At 46.1% G+C, this 20,766-nt stretch overlaps 1 protein-coding gene across 2 annotated transcripts in view; it reads right to left on the reverse strand.

The window, feature by feature from the left end:
• Positions 1 to 323: 323 nt before the first annotated feature.
• The window catches only part of TXNDC9 (thioredoxin domain containing 9), a 175,909-nt gene continuing 155,466 nt past the window's right edge, over positions 324 to 20,766 (reverse strand). For both annotated transcript variants that reach the window (XM_069636686.1, XM_069636687.1), the window contains exon 5: positions 324 to 1,216. In XM_069636686.1, the coding sequence (XP_069492787.1) occupies positions 1,105 to 1,216 (112 nt within the window). In that variant the 3' untranslated portion in view covers positions 324 to 1,104. The remainder of the gene's footprint in view (positions 1,217 to 20,766) is intronic.

Consider the following 20,766-nt stretch of genomic DNA (forward strand, 5'->3'; position numbering starts at 1 on the left):
GGTGTATATTTTTTGTTTGTCTTCATAAAATATCCGCACTAGTCATGCAATAGCTTGTCAGGCTGGAAAACGAAATAAATAAATGATAGTTGCACATGGAATTTGCCCTTCAGCCTTGTGAAAACAGCATTCTAGGTTTGTCAGTTGTGTACAAAAGCCAATCTAGAGTACATCAGATTACGGGGTTTTATACTGGCATAGAGCCTCTTCAACTTTAATAAGTCAGTAGCTGGTACTACGACATAAATAACAGGGCATGCAAGCATTCAGAGTCCACGGAAATAGATATACACACACACCTCAAATCAATCAATACCAAGCACTGGATTCAAGCAAATTTATTGCAAAAGAAAAATATAAACAATTTGAAATAAATAAAACAAAAAGCAAAAACGAATTAATGTCAAATGTAATCTGAGGTTGCGCAGGATTTCTTCCACATTGTTGCAGAAGTTGGCACAAAGGCACTGCAAATTCTAGCAGCCAGAGTCAACAGCACGAATAAAACAGAGCTGAAAAGAACAATCATACACAACATGGCCCAAAGTTGTATGTTTTGCTGCACCTACAAGTGCCAAGTGAGCTGCAAAGTCTTTAGGATCTACTAATAAGCAGGTTTGTTTCTTCCAAATTCAATGTTTTCTACAAAAAACACACAACACCTTTCCTTCTACAGATTGTTAAAATTACAGCCTGCGAGTCTACACAACAAGGTCTTGATGCACATTAACTCAGCCTTTCCACTGCAAGGGTCTTATGCTGCCTCACCAAGGAAGCAATATCCAGCATGACCCATACAGTGCGTAATATTAATAACAAAAATAGAACGAGAAAAAACAAAGTAGCTTGAAAACATGGCCCAAGCGAGTGAGAACACTTCGGAACTTCTAGCATCTCACCTGCAGACTAAGAGCCTGGAAGCGCAGACGGACATCAGTACACAGAAAACAGATGAAGGCATTGGATGATGGTGGTATAAAAGTGTATAGAAAAGTCACTGCAATTTTATTCACCTTAAAATTGGGATCCGGAATAAACCTATGGAAAAAGAATGTAAATAGGCAGAGAACAAAATAATATTTACAATGGTCTTTAGCCAAGCATCTAATCAGAGTCTGAATCGTACGCCTTTCCTCTGATAGTCTTCTTTTCAAGTTTAGTGAAGTTTGTTCCAAATTTCTTAGGGCCCTGTGACGGTGGCTCTAACACGTTTCCACTAAAAAGAAAAACAAAAATTAATCCCGTTATGTTAAAATGCACACTGCACATGCACATTACAGTAACTTTCACTGAACAAAATGAAATGTCTTTCAAGGAACTATAGCAGATCTCCTGTAAACCGCCAGACAGGCAACGGGATGGTGCTCCGTTCCACCACTGGCCAATGTACAGGCTATGCCCCAGAACAAAAAAACAGCATTGGCAGAGACAACAGTTTGGGCTTATGGGTAGGGAGAGATCGGCGTTTGCTAGCCAGTTATAAAATGGTACTAACTGTCCATAAAATCTCAACAGATGAGAGACGGAGTGCTTAGCTGGGCATTTGATGTCAGTACCTGGCAAATGCTCATCTAATACCTGAAGCCAGAATTGTTGGTTTTATCACTGTGTTGGGGAGAGGTGGTCTTTTCCGCCCCCCCCTTACCATTCCCGCACTGGATAAATCCTACGTATGCTAAGGAGGGGGGCAGCCCCCTCTCTCCTATGTGCAATATGTACTATTCAATCTCTAACCAATAACACATAACCAAGCCTTATTGCAGCCCAAATACTCCACCTTGGGACACACCAGATGCCATCTTTTACAAGGCCCGAAAATGATCTCTAGAAACATGTCTCTCCCCTGCCCAGAGCCTCACACAAACAGCCCAGACCACCCGGCCTCTTGCCAGCTCCGCACAAGCCTGTTTTCACGGAAGTCCAGCCATTGATTGTGGCAACATTTAGCATCGCTGGGGGAAAATGAGCTCACTGCCCTGAGTGAGACCAGAGCAGGCCTCAGCCCAGGAACACATCCATCTCCACTAACCTGCCTGTGATCACTCGACCCCCCCACCCCGCCCCCACCCCGCCTAGCCACACAGTCCACTAGGCCCATGCCCCTGTACTCTTTGATACAGATACACATCTGACGCCTCGCAGTGACCAGATGAGGATACCCACCAGGGCTCTAATCCCATGCACCAGTATATCCTCCATAGAAACAACACATGTCTATTCGTATCAGGTTTATGTTTATTGAGTTTATATAGCGCTTTACACCAAAGCGCTTTACTTAACAACAAGTACAGTAATGAATGAAGCTTAATTTACAAACATGAACCAAACCAGTGATACAGTATTTAGAACAATTTACACAGAGGAGGGGGAAGGGAGGACCCCGGGTGACCTCCAACGCACTAAGGTGGTTACAGTATCCAAATTGGAGTCATCGGGGGAAGGGAAGGGGAGCCAGTGGTGTGAGGTAGGGAAGGAGAGTCAGGGGGGGGAATGGAGAAGAAGGGCTTTCAGGGAGGAGCGGAAAGATGGGTCAGTAGGGGTGGAGCGGATAGAGAGAGTTAGGGAGTTCCAGTGGAGGGGGGGCAAGAGTTGGAAGGAGCGGAATCGCGAGGCGGCACAAGGGGCTGGGGGTACAATGAGAAGGTGGAGATCAGCGGAGAGAGCGGGAGGGAGAGTAAAATTAGAGGAGGGAGGAAAGAGAGGGGGGTGAGGTCATGGAGAGATTTGTAGACGAGGCAGAGGAATTGGAATTTCAACTGTGAGTGGAAGGAGAGCCAGCCGAGTTGAGAGTGTGAGGAAGAGATAGAGTCTTGAGGGCCAAGAAGACAAGAGTGCGGATAGAGGAGTGTAGATGGAGTTTAGGGGAGTCAGATGAGAGGCAGGGAGACCAAGGAGAAGAGAGGAGCAGTAGAAGAGACGAGAGCAAATAAGGGAGGAGATCAAAACCCCCAAGATGGGCCCCTGGGTCTGGGGCACTGCGTTTATGAATGCCTGGGTGCATAGGGTAAAATTACCATATAACTCGTCAGTGAACTCTGAAAGCACCCACATTCATGTCAAACTTGTATGCTTGCCATTTGTCTCATACCCTCAGATCCTGTTATTGTAGATTAGACAGTTAGGAATGTAGCACTTTGCCGACACGACCTTCACCCCATGGAGATGAGCCCAGCTGACCCACGTGCTGCGGGATCGACACCCAAGCAACAGCCAAACCAATGTGGTCACCACGTATGGATACATAGTCTACCTGTTGTGTCTCGCCAATTGCATTGCAGAGTTGTGTACCTATAGTGTGATGTCACTAATGACGCGATATGTGCTGCCCGTGTAATTTTTGGCAGAGCGCTCTCCGGGCAGCAGAGTTCTCTGGACGCACAATTTATCTTCTATAAACCGGTTTCCCTTACAATGCATGTGGCTGCCTTCATTTGGTGACCCAAACGTGATATTCCTCGACGTCCCTGCACTTGCCGCGAGATCCAGGGCTTCCCCGGAAAGGCCGCCCCCACCTACGGCTGACCAGTCCCCAAACAAAGATGCGTACACTACAGAGAAAGTTTTGTGGGTCCTGGCTCTGCGAATAGCCAATTGCTAGCCGGAGCCGGTTGGGGCCGCGATGGGGAGGCCCCACTTGTGGATAGACCACAAAACGGATGCTCTTGGAACACCACGGACACAGAGTATTGATTGCAAGGGAAAAGAAAGGAAGGGAAGATATGGAGCAGATTCATTAAATGGAAGACGCAAGGGTTGGGAGTGAATGAACTGAGTGATTGTGGAAAACAAAGCACTTTTTCTTTCTTCATGGCCATTAGGTTTTCATACAAAGAAGAGTAAGGCGATAAGAGGAGATACGGGACCCTAGCTCCGAAAGAGGGTGGAAGGCGGCGCCGCGAAGCAATGTCTCAACCAGTGCAGGAAATAAGTGAGGAAAAGGAAAAAAAATAGGAGCCTCATATTTAGTAGGCTCGGGAAATATTAACGGTTATTATTTTTAGTATTCTATAACTTTGTGGGGGTAGCCCCAGGAGGGGTAGGGATGATGCGAGTGTTAAGTGTGGAAGAAGGGGAAGTAGGGTTAAATGAGAAGGGGTTAAGGGCACACAGGAATATTTTAGGTTCTACGTTTTAGGTTTGGTGTTGTCAGTATATTTGTTGGTTTGTTTTGTTGAAATATTCAATGGTTAATGTTTCAGGTGTCCGTTATGACAATGTATAAGTCATGTTTTGAAGTAAAAAATTGAAAATTGTGATTGATACAGTAAAAGTTGAAGATCGAAGGTAAAGAGGAGACAGGGCGGGAAAGAAAGGTCCTTTGACGAATATGGGAATAGACACGCCACTTGCACATATTTGTAAGCACCTCCCCCTTGTACAGCAACCGAATAAAGAAATACCATGGGCAATGGGTAACTAAAATAAAAGGAGAAGGGAACCCACCTGCCTCGCCAGAGGAGGGGTATTTTGACAAAGGGATATTGGACATTTAGCAACTTATTTAATGGCAAAATACAAAGGGAAACCGCTCCAAAACATTGTGGAGGATGTTTGAGGAAACACTCCCTACAAATAACAAGGAGAAGGAGGCAGAGCCCCCGGTAGTGCCGAATGAGACAAAGGGGGGTAAGGCGAAAGAGTGAAGAACCAAAGAAAATATACACATTACTCACAAGACCCGCGAGGGGTGTGCTGCTGACCCAGTCACTGCACCACCACCTCCATACGTTCCAGCAAACAACTCCTGTCACCCCAGGGCCCACCACCTGAGTTTTATAAAGTGTATTAACATCCACCCAGGCAGAATTGGGCCCGATTGAGAATACTTTGTGAAACCACACTACCACTACCCGGGGGAGGACTGTGATGCTGGAAATGCATTAGAAGGACAGGGCTTCCCCGTCCTTGTACTGTAGTCCTTTTTCATTTGTGTTCTGTATGGTTTCCTGCCCAGGAGTCCATGTGGGACTCCTGGCAGTGCAGCCCTTCCTGGTTTTGGTTAGGTGTACAGGCCCATGGGATACCCTTATGGCACCAATGGGTGGGGGTGAAACCCTGTGCCCCTAGTGTATGTTTTTGGGTACCTGCGTGTGGCCCACAAAGCAGGGTATGGGCTGGTGGCAGCTCCATGCTGAATTTGACAGGTGCTCCGAGTATCCTCCATTTTGGGATGCCCAGACCCTGCCATTGGAATCAGTTGATTCCTGATGGGAAACAAGATGGCCCCTGTGGCCTCTTGCTTTCTATTGCCTGTTAACTTGTTTTCCCAAAGTCCTAGGAAGCTCGGACTCTGTCCCTTTCGCCTGACTGGCTGTTGGGTGGAAGTTCCATATATGGTGGTGTTGTGAAGTCCAGGCCAGACTGGCTGGAGCCTTCCCAGTGACTGTATGTTGTGGGTACACCCTGTGGGTGGGACCTGGGTGAATGGAGTGTGTGACCAATATGCACTTCTCGTTGTGGAAGTCTGGTTTCTGGTGTTTGACACAATGACTGAGACAGCCCTGCCCGAAACTGGTATGAATGCAGTGTGTAGTGTTGAATAGGTGGGTACTTGTCCCAATACACATTCCTTGTTGTGAGTGTCTGAGAGGGAGGAGTATGGCCTGAATGCACTGTATGCCTGATTGGCTGACTGACTGCCCTTCTGTATGATTGGCTGCTGAGTGTGACCCAGCAGTGTGGATGAGAGACAGAATACTATGTCTGGGGACCTCTCACCACTGGAAATTGTTCAGAAGCCGAGTTGACACTTGAAGAGTAACTGGAACTGCTTATCCTTGATGCCCAGCTGGATGAAGAACTGCTGCTGCATTTGCATCAACTCGTTCCGAAAGCTGTCGAGTTCATCAAGGACTGATCCGAGAGAGGACTGGTTAGGCGCCCTCTTCCCATGCTCCGAGGGACCATCGAGCATTGCTAAACTTCGCCGAAGCTCCCTGGAAGTCAGACCGTCGAAAGGCTGCCGACCGGAGACAGGGACCGACGAGGAGAACAAAGTGAAGCACCCGGACAGCAATGCTGTCGAAGTCCATTGCCGTCAGCCAGGGTTCAGAGTATTGCCGTAATGGCTGGAGGCCTGTCAAAGCCGTGTTGCCCAGAAGAGGGGACCGCTTGATCTGTGCCGCCAACGACAGGAGCCGCCCGCTCCTTTGCCTAAGACTGTTGAATCGAAGGACTCCCTTGTCCGCACCGTCGACCGCTTTATCCCACCAGAGAAAGTCGAGGACGCTGAAGCGCCGAGGAGAATCCGCCGGTGGGTTTCCCGCCACCTGAAGACCACAAAGACTTCAACGACTCAATGCCCTTGTCAGGCCACAGTTCTTCAGAAACTCTTTGCGGTCCTAAACCATCAAACGCTGAGGTGGTCCGCACACCCCATCCTCGCAGGACATCGCCGGCGTGCACCGCCTGGATCGACGCTGTGGTCTCTGCACTCTCGAACATCGACGCCAGGTTCACCTTCTTGGACGCCTCTTGACAATCCGTGGCTCCTGCTTTAAAGGGAATCGCTCAAGAAGGATCCATCGACGCCTCTTCGAAGAACTCTGCTCTACCAGGTACATTGGGGGGGGGGGGTAGAAACATTATAGAAGGAAATAAGACTCTTAGAGCAATATATGGACTGGGCTGGTGATAGATCTAGGCAACCTGTAAAGTAAAGGTGGGGGTTCTCCACACAGAACTGTGTCTAGTTGGTAGGGGCCAGTTTTCTGCCAATTGTTCTAACCAACTGCTTTCCTCCTATATCTATTGTTGGTTACCTTTAAGTGATTTGTGTGACATTTAACCAGAGTACAGTTGATGCACTTTGATGAAATCTAATAATAATTGTGGTACCACTTAGAACTGTATACATTTGCCATTGTAGATCTTCTGAGCACAACGTGAGTTATTGTGATAGTGTACATAACCTTGAACTTAATTATATAAAGACTGTTTTAATTAATACAGTGTGCGGACATTCCTTTGTGGGGGCTTGGGGACTACACTGTATTTAAGAACCAGCCTGCATCACCTCCTGAGAAGCTAGGCCTCAATTGCTCGATTACGTTACCAATAATAGAGAATCTTGGCTGGGGTCTTCTGTGCCTCTCCTCCGCCATATAGAGAGCAGAAGTACAGACCCCCCCCCAGTCTTTACAAGGACAACCGCCATTACAACCCCCAGTAAAGAGCTCTTCCCGGTTGCCAGGAGATAAATGGAAATCTGGGGATTTCCTTTTCCAAATAGACAGCACCCCAATTAAAACAGTCCGGGTAGAACAACAAGGTGAGATAGAAAAACGTAAGATACGATACAGCAGCCTCAGAGAAAAGAGGAATGCTGGAGCGACCTTGATGAGTCCGACAAATGGGTGGTAGGAGGGGTACAGCAGATCCAGTGGGCAACTCCGCAAATAACAGACGTAGAAGGATGGGAGGGAAGGCTTCGAAGCAGGATAGGGAGAATGGCACTGGCAAAAAAGTAAGGACTAAAGGTAAGGGAAAGGTGAGCTCAAAACTACAGATGCCCCTCATCCACAAGGGAGCAAGACGACCCCATTACGTGCCTTGGGCACTGATGGACAAGAACAATCTCCTCAAAGCACTTCCAGGAGGTGCGGGGAAATGGATATATGCATTTGAAATGAATACAGCGGGGGTCCCATTAGTGATCTGAGACATTAAAAGCTTAATATCCGCAGTAGGAGACCAAGCAGACGCAGTATGGGTGAAGGCGAGGTTTCCGGGAGTGACCATGGGGAACGACATGCATGACGAGGCATTCTTTAATAAGTAAGAGCACAAGTATGGGATGCACTGCAGAGGACCTTCCCGGACAACACAGATTTACACTCTGTAATGCAATGGACTATGGGGGACGATGAAGATGCTGCGCAATTTATTTTTCTGGTGCAGGCGATGTGGCGCACGGAGACGGGCACAGCTTGGGACCAATCCACCTACCTATTCCATTTCATCATTAAGAGAGGCCTCCCAAAGGAGGTACAGAAGGCCCTTGATAAATAGTACACCATTGCAGGAGGATCAAAGAAAGACAAAAAGAAAATCGCTCAGAGGAGATTAGTGGATGAAGCAAAGCTTGTACAAAGTAAGTTAGTGTAGGTGGCGGCAGTAACCACAGTGCCTCCCCCAGAACGGCAGGGAGAAGGGGAGGGATCAGTAGCCCTGCAGGTTAGAATGGCAGCTACACGGGCAGACAATGACCAGGAACAATGGGGTGGACAGGAACAGTACCTGGGACCCCAATGGCAAGGAAGACCCGGGAGAGGTAAGTACCGAAGGCAACAGGTAGGAGGAGGAGGAGGATATGGAGGACAAGGACCGGGAGGGGGGGGGGGTCAACCCGGGCCCTGTTGGTCATGCGGGACGTGGGGCCATTTTGCAAGGGAATGTCGCATCCGACCTGTGGCCAATTATCAGAGGTACAGTAAGGAACAGCAATAGGCCACCCACACCCGGGTAGGCCATATGGCCTGCCCACAGGAAACTACAAACCAGATGGGCAGCCCAACAGTAGGCCCATACCAGGGTACAACACCCTCTGACACCCCCGCACTACCCATCAGAACTAAGTGTCACATACATATGCAAACCCATTCGGTGCACCAGCCCCTTACCAGGGAACATGCGTTGAGTGAGAACAATTTTTCTTGCCCTGGAACGAGCACCTACCCAGACTAGGACAGCCCACAGAGAGCACTTGCGTGTCCAGTCTTATCAACTACCTTACCCACAGATGATGAACAACTGGTGGGGGCAGAGATAGGGAACAGACAGTTCATCTTTATGGTGGACTCGCGGGTGGACAAATCATGTCTATGCAAAGGTGATTTCCTGTTATCTGGCAAACATCTCGAGACGAAAGGATTCTCTGGGGCAGTGGTCACTGTTCCTTACACAGAAGATGTAGATGTTAAAATTGGAGGAAAAACGGTACGAGCACCCCTACTTTACCATGAGAACTCACCTGTAAATTTGTTGAGACGAGATTTGCTCAGTAAGCTCAATATGACCATTTAATTTACTGACAGAGGGATAGTGTGCTCTAGCCCTGCTACGTGCTCAATGCGAGCAATGCTACTAATACAAACAATGGCTAACGAGACAGCCAGATGAGGAATACCAACCAACGCAGACATGTTTATTTATGGGATACAAGTACTAGCAAGAGTAGTGCCAGAAATCACATGAAGACTGGAGAGTACCTTCCGATTTAGTTTTCCGCCCCGTGGCCACACCTGAGATCTTGCCCAGTACTGTCCTGTCCCTCGATCTGCAAGGAGTACAGGTTTCCGCGAAACTTATTGTGGCAATAGGCATGGACACACATGGGTGTGAGTGGCGGACAGTACTGTGTATTGACCCAAAACATACCACTACGTGAATAAACTGATCAAGAGTTGTTCACGGACTATGACACTGACGGGGGAAAAAATAATGGAAATTTGTATGCCATGTGATATAATGCTATAAAACAGACGAGTGACAAACCCCCTCATGGCCATTGTCAGCGCACCATCATCTTTTTGCAATATGGATTTGCAGCAAGTGCCACCAAATATACATGGACTAAGAACCCCCCATGATGTAGGGTTATTGAAAGAAGTAACCCCAATAAAAAATAAAGCTTAAACCAGGGGCAGTATTGCCCAGGGTTCACACAGTACCCATTATCAAGAGGGGCAGAGGAAGGAATAAAAGACACAATAACGTGCACTAGGGTATTATTGTCCCCTCCAACTCCCCATGCAAAACTGATTTATCTGATTAAACAAAATTAAAAGGGGTGGGGGGGGGAGGGGTCATGGCGTATGATCCAAGACCTCCGCCCACTTAATGACATTGTCCAAAAGGAGTTCCCCCCCACCCCCCTCATTCCAAACCTGGCATTCATTTTGTGCAGTATCCCAAAACAGGCCGCACACTTCACCGTAGTGGACCTGAAAAACGCCCTTTTCTCAGTGCCTCTTGACCCAGAGTCACAATACCCAACAGCCTTCACTCTAAGGCGAAAAAGATACAAACATTGCCGACTGCCCCAGGGGTACTGCGAAAGCCCAAGCATTTTCAACAGAATATTGCACGAAGACCTCAGCAATATTGATGTTCAGAGCACCATCATTCAATACGTTGACCTCCTGATATGAGGTAAGGGGGAAGAAGCATGCAGAGAGGACTCTGTTACCCTGCTCAAATAGCTGCCCACAAGGAGTACAAGGTGGATACGAACAGGCTCCAATTGCACCCAGGTCAATTGATATCAAAAGATGGTAAAAGAATAATACCCGACAGGGCAGCAACAGTGCGAGCAGCAACCAGGCCACACAAGTAAAAAGGACATGCAGAAATTCCTCGGCATATTTAACTATTGCAGGGCAATGATATCAGACTATGCCGCCTACACACTACCCTCTTACAAGCATTAAAGGAAGCTTGTAACACCACAATTACATGGACACCTGAAATGCGCACTTCCTTCACAACACTGAAAGAATTGATATGGACAGCTCCCGTCCTAGCCCCACCCGATTATGAGCGGGAATTTTTTCCTGTTCTCACATTCAAATGGAACACCGATGACCACAGTACTGACACAGAAAACATCCTTGGGCCACAAGCCACTACCATATTGCAGCGGTACCCTTGATTCAGTAATGCAGGGTCACTTCGCATGTGACCAGGCTCTCGCAGTGGCTGCCTTCGTGATTGAAAAGGGTTGCACAATTGTGATGGGATGCTCGGTCACATTGTTCGTGGAGCACTCCTTGTTTGCCATACTTGAGTGATCCAAATTCACCCTCGCAACACAGAGCATCAGCGTATGAGATATTTATCTCAAGCCCGAATATCCATGTAATACGTTGCAAAACAGCGAACCCAGCCACATTCCACACACAGCCATGCACAATGGAGGACATGCAAGACCATGATTGCGCCACTTACGAGGGAGGTGGGGGGGGGGAGGAGATGACATTCCCAAAGCAAATGAAAACGCATTGAGCGAGGGGGGAAGTGTTCTTTGTAGATGCGTCAGCATCTATTTGCCCAGAGAATGGTGAAAAGCTTGTTGGCGCAGCAGTAGTGAGATTGGAGGAGGGAGAATATGAGATTTTGGTACAAAAGTGTTTACCAATGCACTATTCGGCCCAAGCAGCCGACTTGGTAGCACTAATTGAGGCCCTCCGTGCAGCAAAGGGGTGTGCAGTAACCATATATTCTGACTCCGCATATGTAACCACTACGGTACATCCTGGGTTATCACGATGGAGAAGGGGGTTCATTCAAAAGAGCTGATGGGTCCCCAGTACAACATGCAAAGTTATTGAATGAACTAATCAAAGCCCTTGCAGAGCCATCAGTAGTGGCCCTGGTAAAATGCCAAGCTCAAACCAACAACAGTGACAAAATCTAATTGGGGAACGTGGCGGCAGACGCCGCTGCAAAGCAAGCAGCCTACTTTCAAATACAACCAACCCCAGAATGAGTGTTAAGAAGGTAGGGAGGAAGAACCCAAAGAAGAGATACAATGCACTGCCAATAGCACACATAATAGAGCTCCAAAGGAAGGCGTCACCAATAGAACAAGAACACTGGACGAAACGAGGATGCACACTGTCACCCACAGATCTCCTATGGAGGCACGACAGGACAGGTAGTAATGCCAGTAGAATTGTTGCAAATAGCATTCCAGCAATTACACTTTCCTGCACACACTTCAAAACAGCACGTAGCCACATACATCCAGGAGGATTGGTTCATTCCAAACCTCCAAGAATACCTTACTAAATTTACCATTGAATGCGTCACATGCCAAACATTTAATTCAGGAATGACACTCGGGACACTGCGAGGAACATTGCCCCGCCCCATCGAACCTTATCGTGAACTGCACATCGATTATGCAGACATGGGAGAAAGGTGCAATGGGGCAAGATACTTGATGGCGGTGGTCTGTCCTTTTCCATGCTGGGTGGAGGTAGGGCCCTGCGCCCACCCAGTCGTGAAGTGCGCAGCAAAATTCTTAGTAAGAGCAGTGTTCCCACGGTGGGGTATATGCGATGTCATACGCTCCAACAATGGGACACATTTTGTAAATCACCTCTTCAAAGTAGTAAATACCTTATTGGGAATAAAACATAAAATGTGTTCAATTTACCACCTACAAGCGAACAGGGTGATTGAAAAAAAATCAAAGGCCTCCTTAAAAGTAGACTGTCCAAACTATGCCACACACTAAAAGGAATTGGGTCTATTGTCTTCCACTGGCCTTATTTCAGCTGCGCACACAGCCCAGTAAGGACTACCACTTGTCCCAACATGAAATAGTAACAAGCCGACGCACACAAACGCCACTGTCCCCATTGAGGAGGATGTCTGATGCACATAGAACTGCAACAGTGTTAGGTGAGGAATTCAAAGAGTACCTCACTCAACTCACAAAGGCAGTAAGAATAATTGCAAAACAGGTAGCACCACCATTCACCAGGGAAAACAAAATAGATACCTACACTGCCTCGGCTGATAGCCCAAAAAAATCCTCGAATGTTTGGGAACTGGTGTACATTTGCAGCTTTGTAAGGTGGTGGAACTCAACTAGATTTCATGGCCCATATGAAGTAGTGTATTTCACCCCTCTAGCTGTAAAGGTGAAGGGCCTGACATACTGGGTCCACCTATCAGATGTCAGAAAGGCCCATGATAGTGTAGCACCAGAAACCGCACAAGAAAATAAACGAGAAGCAGCAATGCCTTAAAAAAGTTCAGGCAGAACACATGGATGGCAAAGGCACAAAAGTAATGCAATGATTTGAGCAATATGTGCATATATGTATAAAATGATTAATTTATTGATATGTGAAAAGTGATTTTTAATGATGCTTCATTTCCATGCTTTCCTCAGTCTCTCTCCATCATTCTCATAGCTTATTCACACGCAACCTTTATTTAACCCATTACGTCCCATTCTGTAGGTGCAACAATGGTGGAAAGGACGCCACTATCTACTACTAGAAATGAGTTAGATAGCAGTAGGAACGGGATAAGTGCCAGTAGGGCGCATCCATACAACTGCAGACTGTACTTCACAGCAATAGTGTTTTCAATCATTTTGCTAAGTCTAGGAATGTATTGGAGTATATCTTATTGTGTGGGACATAAAAGAAGGGGGGACGCTAATATGGATGGTGTAAAATTGATATGGGACCACAGAACATTGTCAAACCTCAATACCTTACACACATTACACAAAGGTAGCACTGCATCCTGGATTAGTGGTAATTAATGAAAGTGGAAGAGTAATCTATGTACAAAACAATGATTTGTCCACGCCAGCAATGTTTACAGTGCCACAAAGAGATTCACAGACAACTGAAGAACCTACCTCAAATGTTGATTGAAATTGTGTATACTCTGCCTCCCACTGTCACGCCAAATGCTCTCCCTACCTCCCAATACTGGCAGCTTAGCAGTGAAACTAATGTGAACTCGGATGCAGGTATTTTTCCTATTTATCGCCTAAATGCAATCAATGCACACAGAACCCCAGTTGTTGATAAACGGTACAGAAGGTCATTCATTGACGATAAAAAAAATTCTGAACAGACGAAAGAGACAGGCACAACAGCACAAAAACGATGCAGATCATGGGTTGGGTTGGAAAAGGTAGAAGACCTCCACCATCCGAACCAGTCTAACAAGTGGTACTCTGAGTGCCACAGGAAGACAGGCCACGAACGGTAGCTGCTATGTCTGTTCACTAATACCTAATGCGTTAGGGACGCCCAAGATATTGGTACCTCAAGAGACCCCAATAGTAGAAGCCCAATGGCCCCTTCATCTCGCACTATGTAGACTCAGGAGCACCTTCCAGGCACACAGTACAACTACAACCGCTTCCTCCAGACAAGAAAATCTGCAAGAAGAAACCAAAAGGAGCAATGTGTTTCAAGGAGCCAGCTTTTGCAATAAAAGTAAAATTGTTTGCAGAAAATAAATGGCAAGATGCAAACGTCATGTGCAAAGCCAAAGCGCTGCATGGTTTGTCGGATGAGAGGCTGAAATGGATGGACGACATGTGCCCAGACCTGGAGTGAACACATCACAAAGCTGACATGGGTCACTGCACTTGAAAACCGATCAAGATCCAGCATGAATACACATTTGAACTGTGCTTTCAAGGCAAAGGAATGGTACCCATCGGGTCGAACACTCGCTACAATAAAACTCTCGTTATCCCTGACCTGCGGAAAGGAACTGCTGCCCTGATGGATCACTACTGGGTGTGTGGCAAACCGGCATACTTGCACCTCCAGTCATCACAAAGGGGCTACTGTGCTCTGGCAATGCTGCGCTCTGTATTGCTGGTGATTCCGGAGAAGCACATCAAAGGGGAAGGGGTGCCCAATAAACAGCAACTGGCACCCCAACCAACGAATGAGGGAACCACTCCCCCCCCCCCCATCTATGATAAACTACCAGAAGACGAGCTACAAGATCTAGTGTCACGCAAAAAGAGAGCCTCCAACTACCTCTCTAAAGACTCTTCTGACGTCTTGGCAGAGATCCCTAATGAATACAAACTTTTCAATACTGCAGAGACATTTTTTGCATCACTGATCCCCAGCATCCAGGCACAAGCAAAGGCCAAGTGGCTCCAGATAATCCGCTGGGAGCTGATCCAACTGGGCAATGATACTGAGGAAGGGTTCAATGTCATCAAAGTAGAACTAAGAGCACTTAGACGGAGGACGATGCAAAACCGCTACATCTTGGACCTCCTCACAGCAATGGAGGGCAGTGTTTGCTGAAAAAAGCAGGAGTGTATGTTGCACTTTTATACCTTCTTCAGATGCAGATAATGGGACACTTTCACATGTAATTGCTGCAGGACACGAACTTGGAGTGAGAATGAAAAAGGAAGGTGGTGTCCAACCCAGTGACTGGTTCAGCATGGCGTTTGACTGGGTCCATCATGGCTCGGGACTGCAATGAAGCTACTGGTCCCCATCATAGTCTTCCTTCTGCTGCTCTTCTGTGTGTGTCTGTTAGGGTTTCGATGCTGTGCAGAAGCCATTCCTAGTAGTGTGATAATGATGGTGACTATAGGCAATAGAAGATGCCTCATTATACTAGGGAAACCCAAGTAAAACTGGCGAGAGTGAGGAGCCCAAGTATCGCATGGTGGCGATGTATAACACAGGGGACATAGTGGATAATTTATATCACACAACCATCAAACAACCCAAGATCTTGAAAATTACAAAGAGGTGTGGGTCGACCTGGACGGGGATGGGGACTGTATTTACATGACATGCACCTCTGAAGAGTATGCACGACGTGGGGAAAAGTCTGAGAAATGTGTGCAGAGCCTGGATGCCAATAAAAGGCACCCCTGCCTGGGATGAGGCAGTAAAAAGGGTGGAGGAACATAGACGTACTGGGGAGGGTATTTGTTACTTTAGTAGTAATGAAAGGGGGAATTGTTGGGGAGAGGTGGTCTTTTCCACCCCCCTTACCGTTCCCGCACTGGATAAATCCCACGTATGCTAAAGGGGGGGGAGACGCCCCTTCTCTACTATGCGTAATATGTACTAATCACCCTCTAACCACTAACAAAGACTAACACGTAACCAAGCCTTATTGCAGCCCAAAGATTCCATCTTGGGACACACCAGACGCCATCTTTTACTAGGACCGAAAAAGATCTCTAGAAACCGGTCTCTCCCCTGCCGAGCGCCTCGCACAAACAGCCCAGGCCTCCCCGCCTCCTGCCAGCTCTGCACAAGTCCAGTTCTCACGCAAGTCCAGCCATTCATTGTTGCAACATTTAGCATCGCCGGGGAAGATGGACTCACTGCCCTGTGAGAGACCAGAGCAGGCCTCAGCCCAGGAACAGATCCATCTCCACTAACCGGCCTGTGCTCCCTCAACCCCCACCCCGCCTAGCCACAGTTCACTAGGCCCATGGCCCTCTACTCTTTGATACAGATCTGACCCCTCGCAGTGACCAGATGAGGACAACCACCATAGCTCTAATCCCATGCAGCAGTATATCCTCAATAGAAACAACACATGTCTATTCGTATCATGAGGCATAAGGTAGATCAAACCCCCAAGATGGGCACCTGGGTCTGGGGCACTGGGTTTATGGGTGCAGAGTATAGAATGACCATATAACCCGTCAGTAAACTCTGAAAGTACCCCCATTCATGTCAAACTTGTATGCTTGCCATTTGTCTCATGCCCTCAGATCCTGTTATTGTAGAATAGACAGTTCGGAATGTAGCACTTTGCCAACACGACCTTCACCCCACAGAGATGAACCCAGCTGACCCACGTGCTGCGGGATCGACACCCAAGCAACAGCCAATCCAATGTGGTCACCACGTATGGATACATAGTCTACCGTTGTGTCTCACCAATTGTATTGCAGAGTTATGTACCTATAGTGTGGCGTAACTAATGACACGAATTTGACTTATAATGTGCTGCACATGTAATGTTTGGCAGACGCTCTCCGGGCAGCAGAGTTTTCTGCGTGCACAATTTATCTTATATAAACCAGATTCCCTTGCAATCCATCTCCTGGTCTCATTCCCTAGAGGGGTGCATCCATTATTTGGTCCTTTTGGTATGACATGTGAGGGAGTGGGTGCCTTCAACTGCTTGTTTGTAATGTGAAAAGAGTGCATGGAACAGCTGCACATCTAGTGGCTGAAGGTGCACTTGAAGACACTCATTACACCAGTAGCCATTTACAGCTGCAATTTAGCCATTAACTGTAGGAAGACTGCTCATCAGTGAGGTGAAAATTGAAAAGAATAATCAGCCGTTACAATTTTTACAGAGTAAAAGGATAACATCAGGCAACCTAGATATAGATAAATTAGTGTCAGAAAGTGATTTGATAATACACTGGAAGAATATTTGTGGGCATTTAAAGACACCAGGAGAGGATAAGGAGGGAAATGATAAAGCAGATCAATTTGCCAAAATTGGAGCCGTCATTGGGGAATTATTGCCCATTGAACATTTAATTGATGAAATACAGGTGGATGCAGTTACAAGCTCAAAATATCCAAAAGAATTTGAACAACCGATTGTACAGTGGCGTTATGATACGCCAGATCAGAATCTGATTAAGGCACAAAAAGAGGACCTAGTGTTGGGTGTTTGTTATAGTCATTTGGTAGATCCCGAACGAAATCCCTTAACTGAAAACGACTGCAAAGGAAAGGAAGAACTGAGAGTGTTGTTAAAGAATAAAAAAAAAAACACAATTAAACTACAGGATGGTCTGATGATTAGGGAGTCTGTAACAGATCAGACCCAGTGGGTGGTGCCTCATTCTTTCAGAGGGCACAGGGTTTCACAAAAAAAGGATGATGTTGTGCCAGATGAAGATGGATGATCAGAGTCAGAAAACGACAAGTTACCATGTGATGTTTATGAGCATGTTCAGTTGAAGCACTGCAGTGTGAACACTGATGGTCCCCAAACAGAGGGGCGGACAGTGGCTACACTCCAGATGACTTCTGAACGTAACAAGACAGATCACGATTCACAAGACGAAATTAGCAAAAAGGAGGGAAAGATATCTTTTCATTTACCCCTGTGTTTGGCAAAAAATGAGAAGGACCTGAGAAAAATAAGTCTTGAAATCACACAATGTGTATTGGAAGAAGTTGAGGACAAGTATTATGCTCCCATTACTGTGGAAGAGAAGTACAATAGATTTGAAATGATTGACACAGGTGCACAGGCCACGATTATGTCCAAAGAGTTGGTAAAAAGTATCAATGAAGGGAGATCCCCACAAAATCGGATCAGGGCGAGACAGTTTTATTTTGTTTGTTGTTTTATTTTATTATTTTATTTTTGTGCATACACATTAAAAAGATGGTTACTCGATAAAATACATAGTTTACTCCCACCCCCCCCTTTTTTTTTCCTTCTTTTTTTTTCTTTCTCTTATTTGTTCATGTTGTCTTGTGTGATGTTTAGTGTGGGTTAGTGGTTATGTTAATGAAGTATACGATGTGAGATGTTCGGAAACTTTGGTTATTGAATGCTTACTGCAATATTTTATTGGATCTATGTGACGCTGTTATGAATTGCTGAAAATCTAATCAAGCCTTTAAAAACAAAAAAAACTTTAGGCTTTCATTTTTAATCAGAACATCATCCACATAGACTATGGTTCCCCTTTCTGCCGCATCTGGGAGTGCTTTTCTCAAAAATATACCAAATTCGCTCCCACTATTAACATACCCAAATTGTGTTCTGGACCAAGCGTATTGCGTTTTATCAAATGAGAATGCAAATACTTTTTGAATATCTTCAGCCAATGGTACACACCAATATACAGATGTAAGGCCTAATGAGGTAAACACCTTTGACACATGTACCTGAGCAAGGCCTTGATCAATAAATGGAAGTGGCCATCTTGACACTGGTACCCTTTTATTTAGTTCTATCAAGTCAGCAAACAAACGCCATTGACCATTTGGCTTCAATACGCCTAAAACGGGGGTGTTTGAGGCACTATCAATAGGCAGACTGCTTAGAAAAAAACACTGGCAAGTTAAAATGTGATCTTACTGATGAATAGGGCCAGCTCAGAGAGGGCCCAGGAGGATGTGATGGCCAGGTATTGGGAGAGATCATAGGGATAGAAATGGCCATAGGTATTAGAATGGCCATGGGCCATCAACAGGTGGGTAACTAACCAACAACCACCCACAAGCTGTGTATCCCTCTTCACAGGCATTCTTCCCCCTACCTGTACTCCAAAGCAATAACTTTGGCTTCGCAAATAGAACATTTTTTAAAAAAAGGGGCGGTTGTAGTACCAATATGCAACATCGGAAGAAAAGACATGTGGCATTTTTTATCTAGTTATAGAGACCACATCTCAAGAAGGATAACAAAAGTTAGGAGATATATCGGAGACTGATACCAAGCTAATAAATGGTTCACAGTACGAGTGATATGAGGAGATGGCCAAGAAGAATAAAGTACTTACCCGCAACTCTAGTTCTATAGACTGAGCACACATTCCCACCCAGTAGGGGGTGCAGAGTTGGTGTGGATGGCTGTACAGGGTGATATTAGTATGGAGAAGACTGCTGGGGATTAGCTGGCTTCATCCTTTTTGTGGCTTTTGACTCTGTTCCAGTCGATTCAGTGGTCAACTACAGCTAACAAACAGGAATTACAGGCCATACCCTGAAATGGTGCAGTAACTTCCTCTCTCAAACCTCACTGTCTATAATGTTACACCAAGCAACTCCGTCGTATTCACAAACCTGAGGATTTCCTCCGAGTTCTAAACTGGCTCACATTTTCTTTCATTTGTTTTTTATGTTATACTTTTAACAATTACCAACACTATCAATGTTACGATCGTATTAAACACGTGCGCAAAAAAAAAACATACCTGAAATATGAGAGTAGAGTAGAATAGGTTATTTCAGTTAACAAGCCACAGATGCCATTGTGCCACCTATAGCCATCCCTTGAACCTCTAGTGCAAAGACAATAAGCAATGCTCCATGGGCATGAAAGCCTCAAAAGCATGCATTTTACTCTAGAAAATGCAGCAGACATAGAATTTTGTCAGTTGCAATGCTTAGCATGACGCATGGGTTACAGAGTGCCAGGCAAAGTTACTTTTCAAGTAATCCATTGAGCACAAAGACACCTATAGCACAACACAAAAAGTTTAAACCGTCTGTGGCTTCTGCCTGGCCCGATCACTTGAATCTCTAATCAATAGGTTTTAAATGTTTGTCAGTGGCCCACAACACGGTGTATGTTTTCTTATGTTTTTTTTTCTCCCTCTCCTGTCCTGCCTATTTGGGTTTTCTTGGCTCCCGTAACTCTTGTGGCTCTCCCAGTCTCGAATGTTAAAGTATCTCGGTTTCTCAGGGCTCGCCAAAACAGGGTAGGCAGATAACGTTTTGTGGACCGGGAACTCCTTTTCGGAATGGGAGTCCATGTCCCCAAGAGTCGAGCAACTCCCAGTGAGGTCCCACTTGCCCAGATCCCTAAGGGGGTAGGGGTACACTCAGCTCCCGAACCTCAAAGGGTTGGGGGGGGGGGGGGTGGAGAGTCCCATCAGGGGAGAAGTGCAGATGAGGACATGTGCCAAGTACACGTTTCTTTTAGCAAGTCCGAGTCATCCCAACACATTTCCAAACTTTTGTTGGAATTGTGTTGGTAAAACTCAGGATGTGATATGTTCTATGTAAAGCGATTTGGCGAAAGCACTATATAAATAACACATTACCTGTCTTCACGGACATATATTTTAAAATTCCTACCCACTCTCTTCGAGGACTTGGTATCTAAGATTCAGGTTTAATATTTTGCATACCCTGGAGGTACTAGGTCTCGCCATAAAATTCCTTCAAGTAGTCATATCTACAGAGAAAACACCCCAGAGACTCGAAAACACATGATCCTGAATTGCTTGCAACTAGTCGATCGACACTTTGTCTCTTTGGAGAGATTCATTCAATCTGGTACATGGGGCTTTTCAGATACTTTATGGTCGAGACATATGAACTGAAGAAAATGTTTGCTCCCTACTGCACTAGTATCTTTTCTGAAAGAAATGTTTACACTACTAGGACCGCCCCCAACAATCTAAGCTTCTTATATCCTATTTGCAAGGTAATATCCAGCTGAATGTGTTCTGTGTCTGTTATATTGATTTATACTGCACACTGCTGCCATTTGCACAGTCTCCAGGTGCTCACG

The sequence above is a fragment of the Ambystoma mexicanum genome, chromosome 7p (assembly GCF_040938575.1).
Source record: "Ambystoma mexicanum isolate Mex_15411 chromosome 7p, UKY_AmexF1_1, whole genome shotgun sequence".
Taxonomy (NCBI): Eukaryota; Metazoa; Chordata; class Amphibia; order Caudata; family Ambystomatidae; genus Ambystoma; species Ambystoma mexicanum.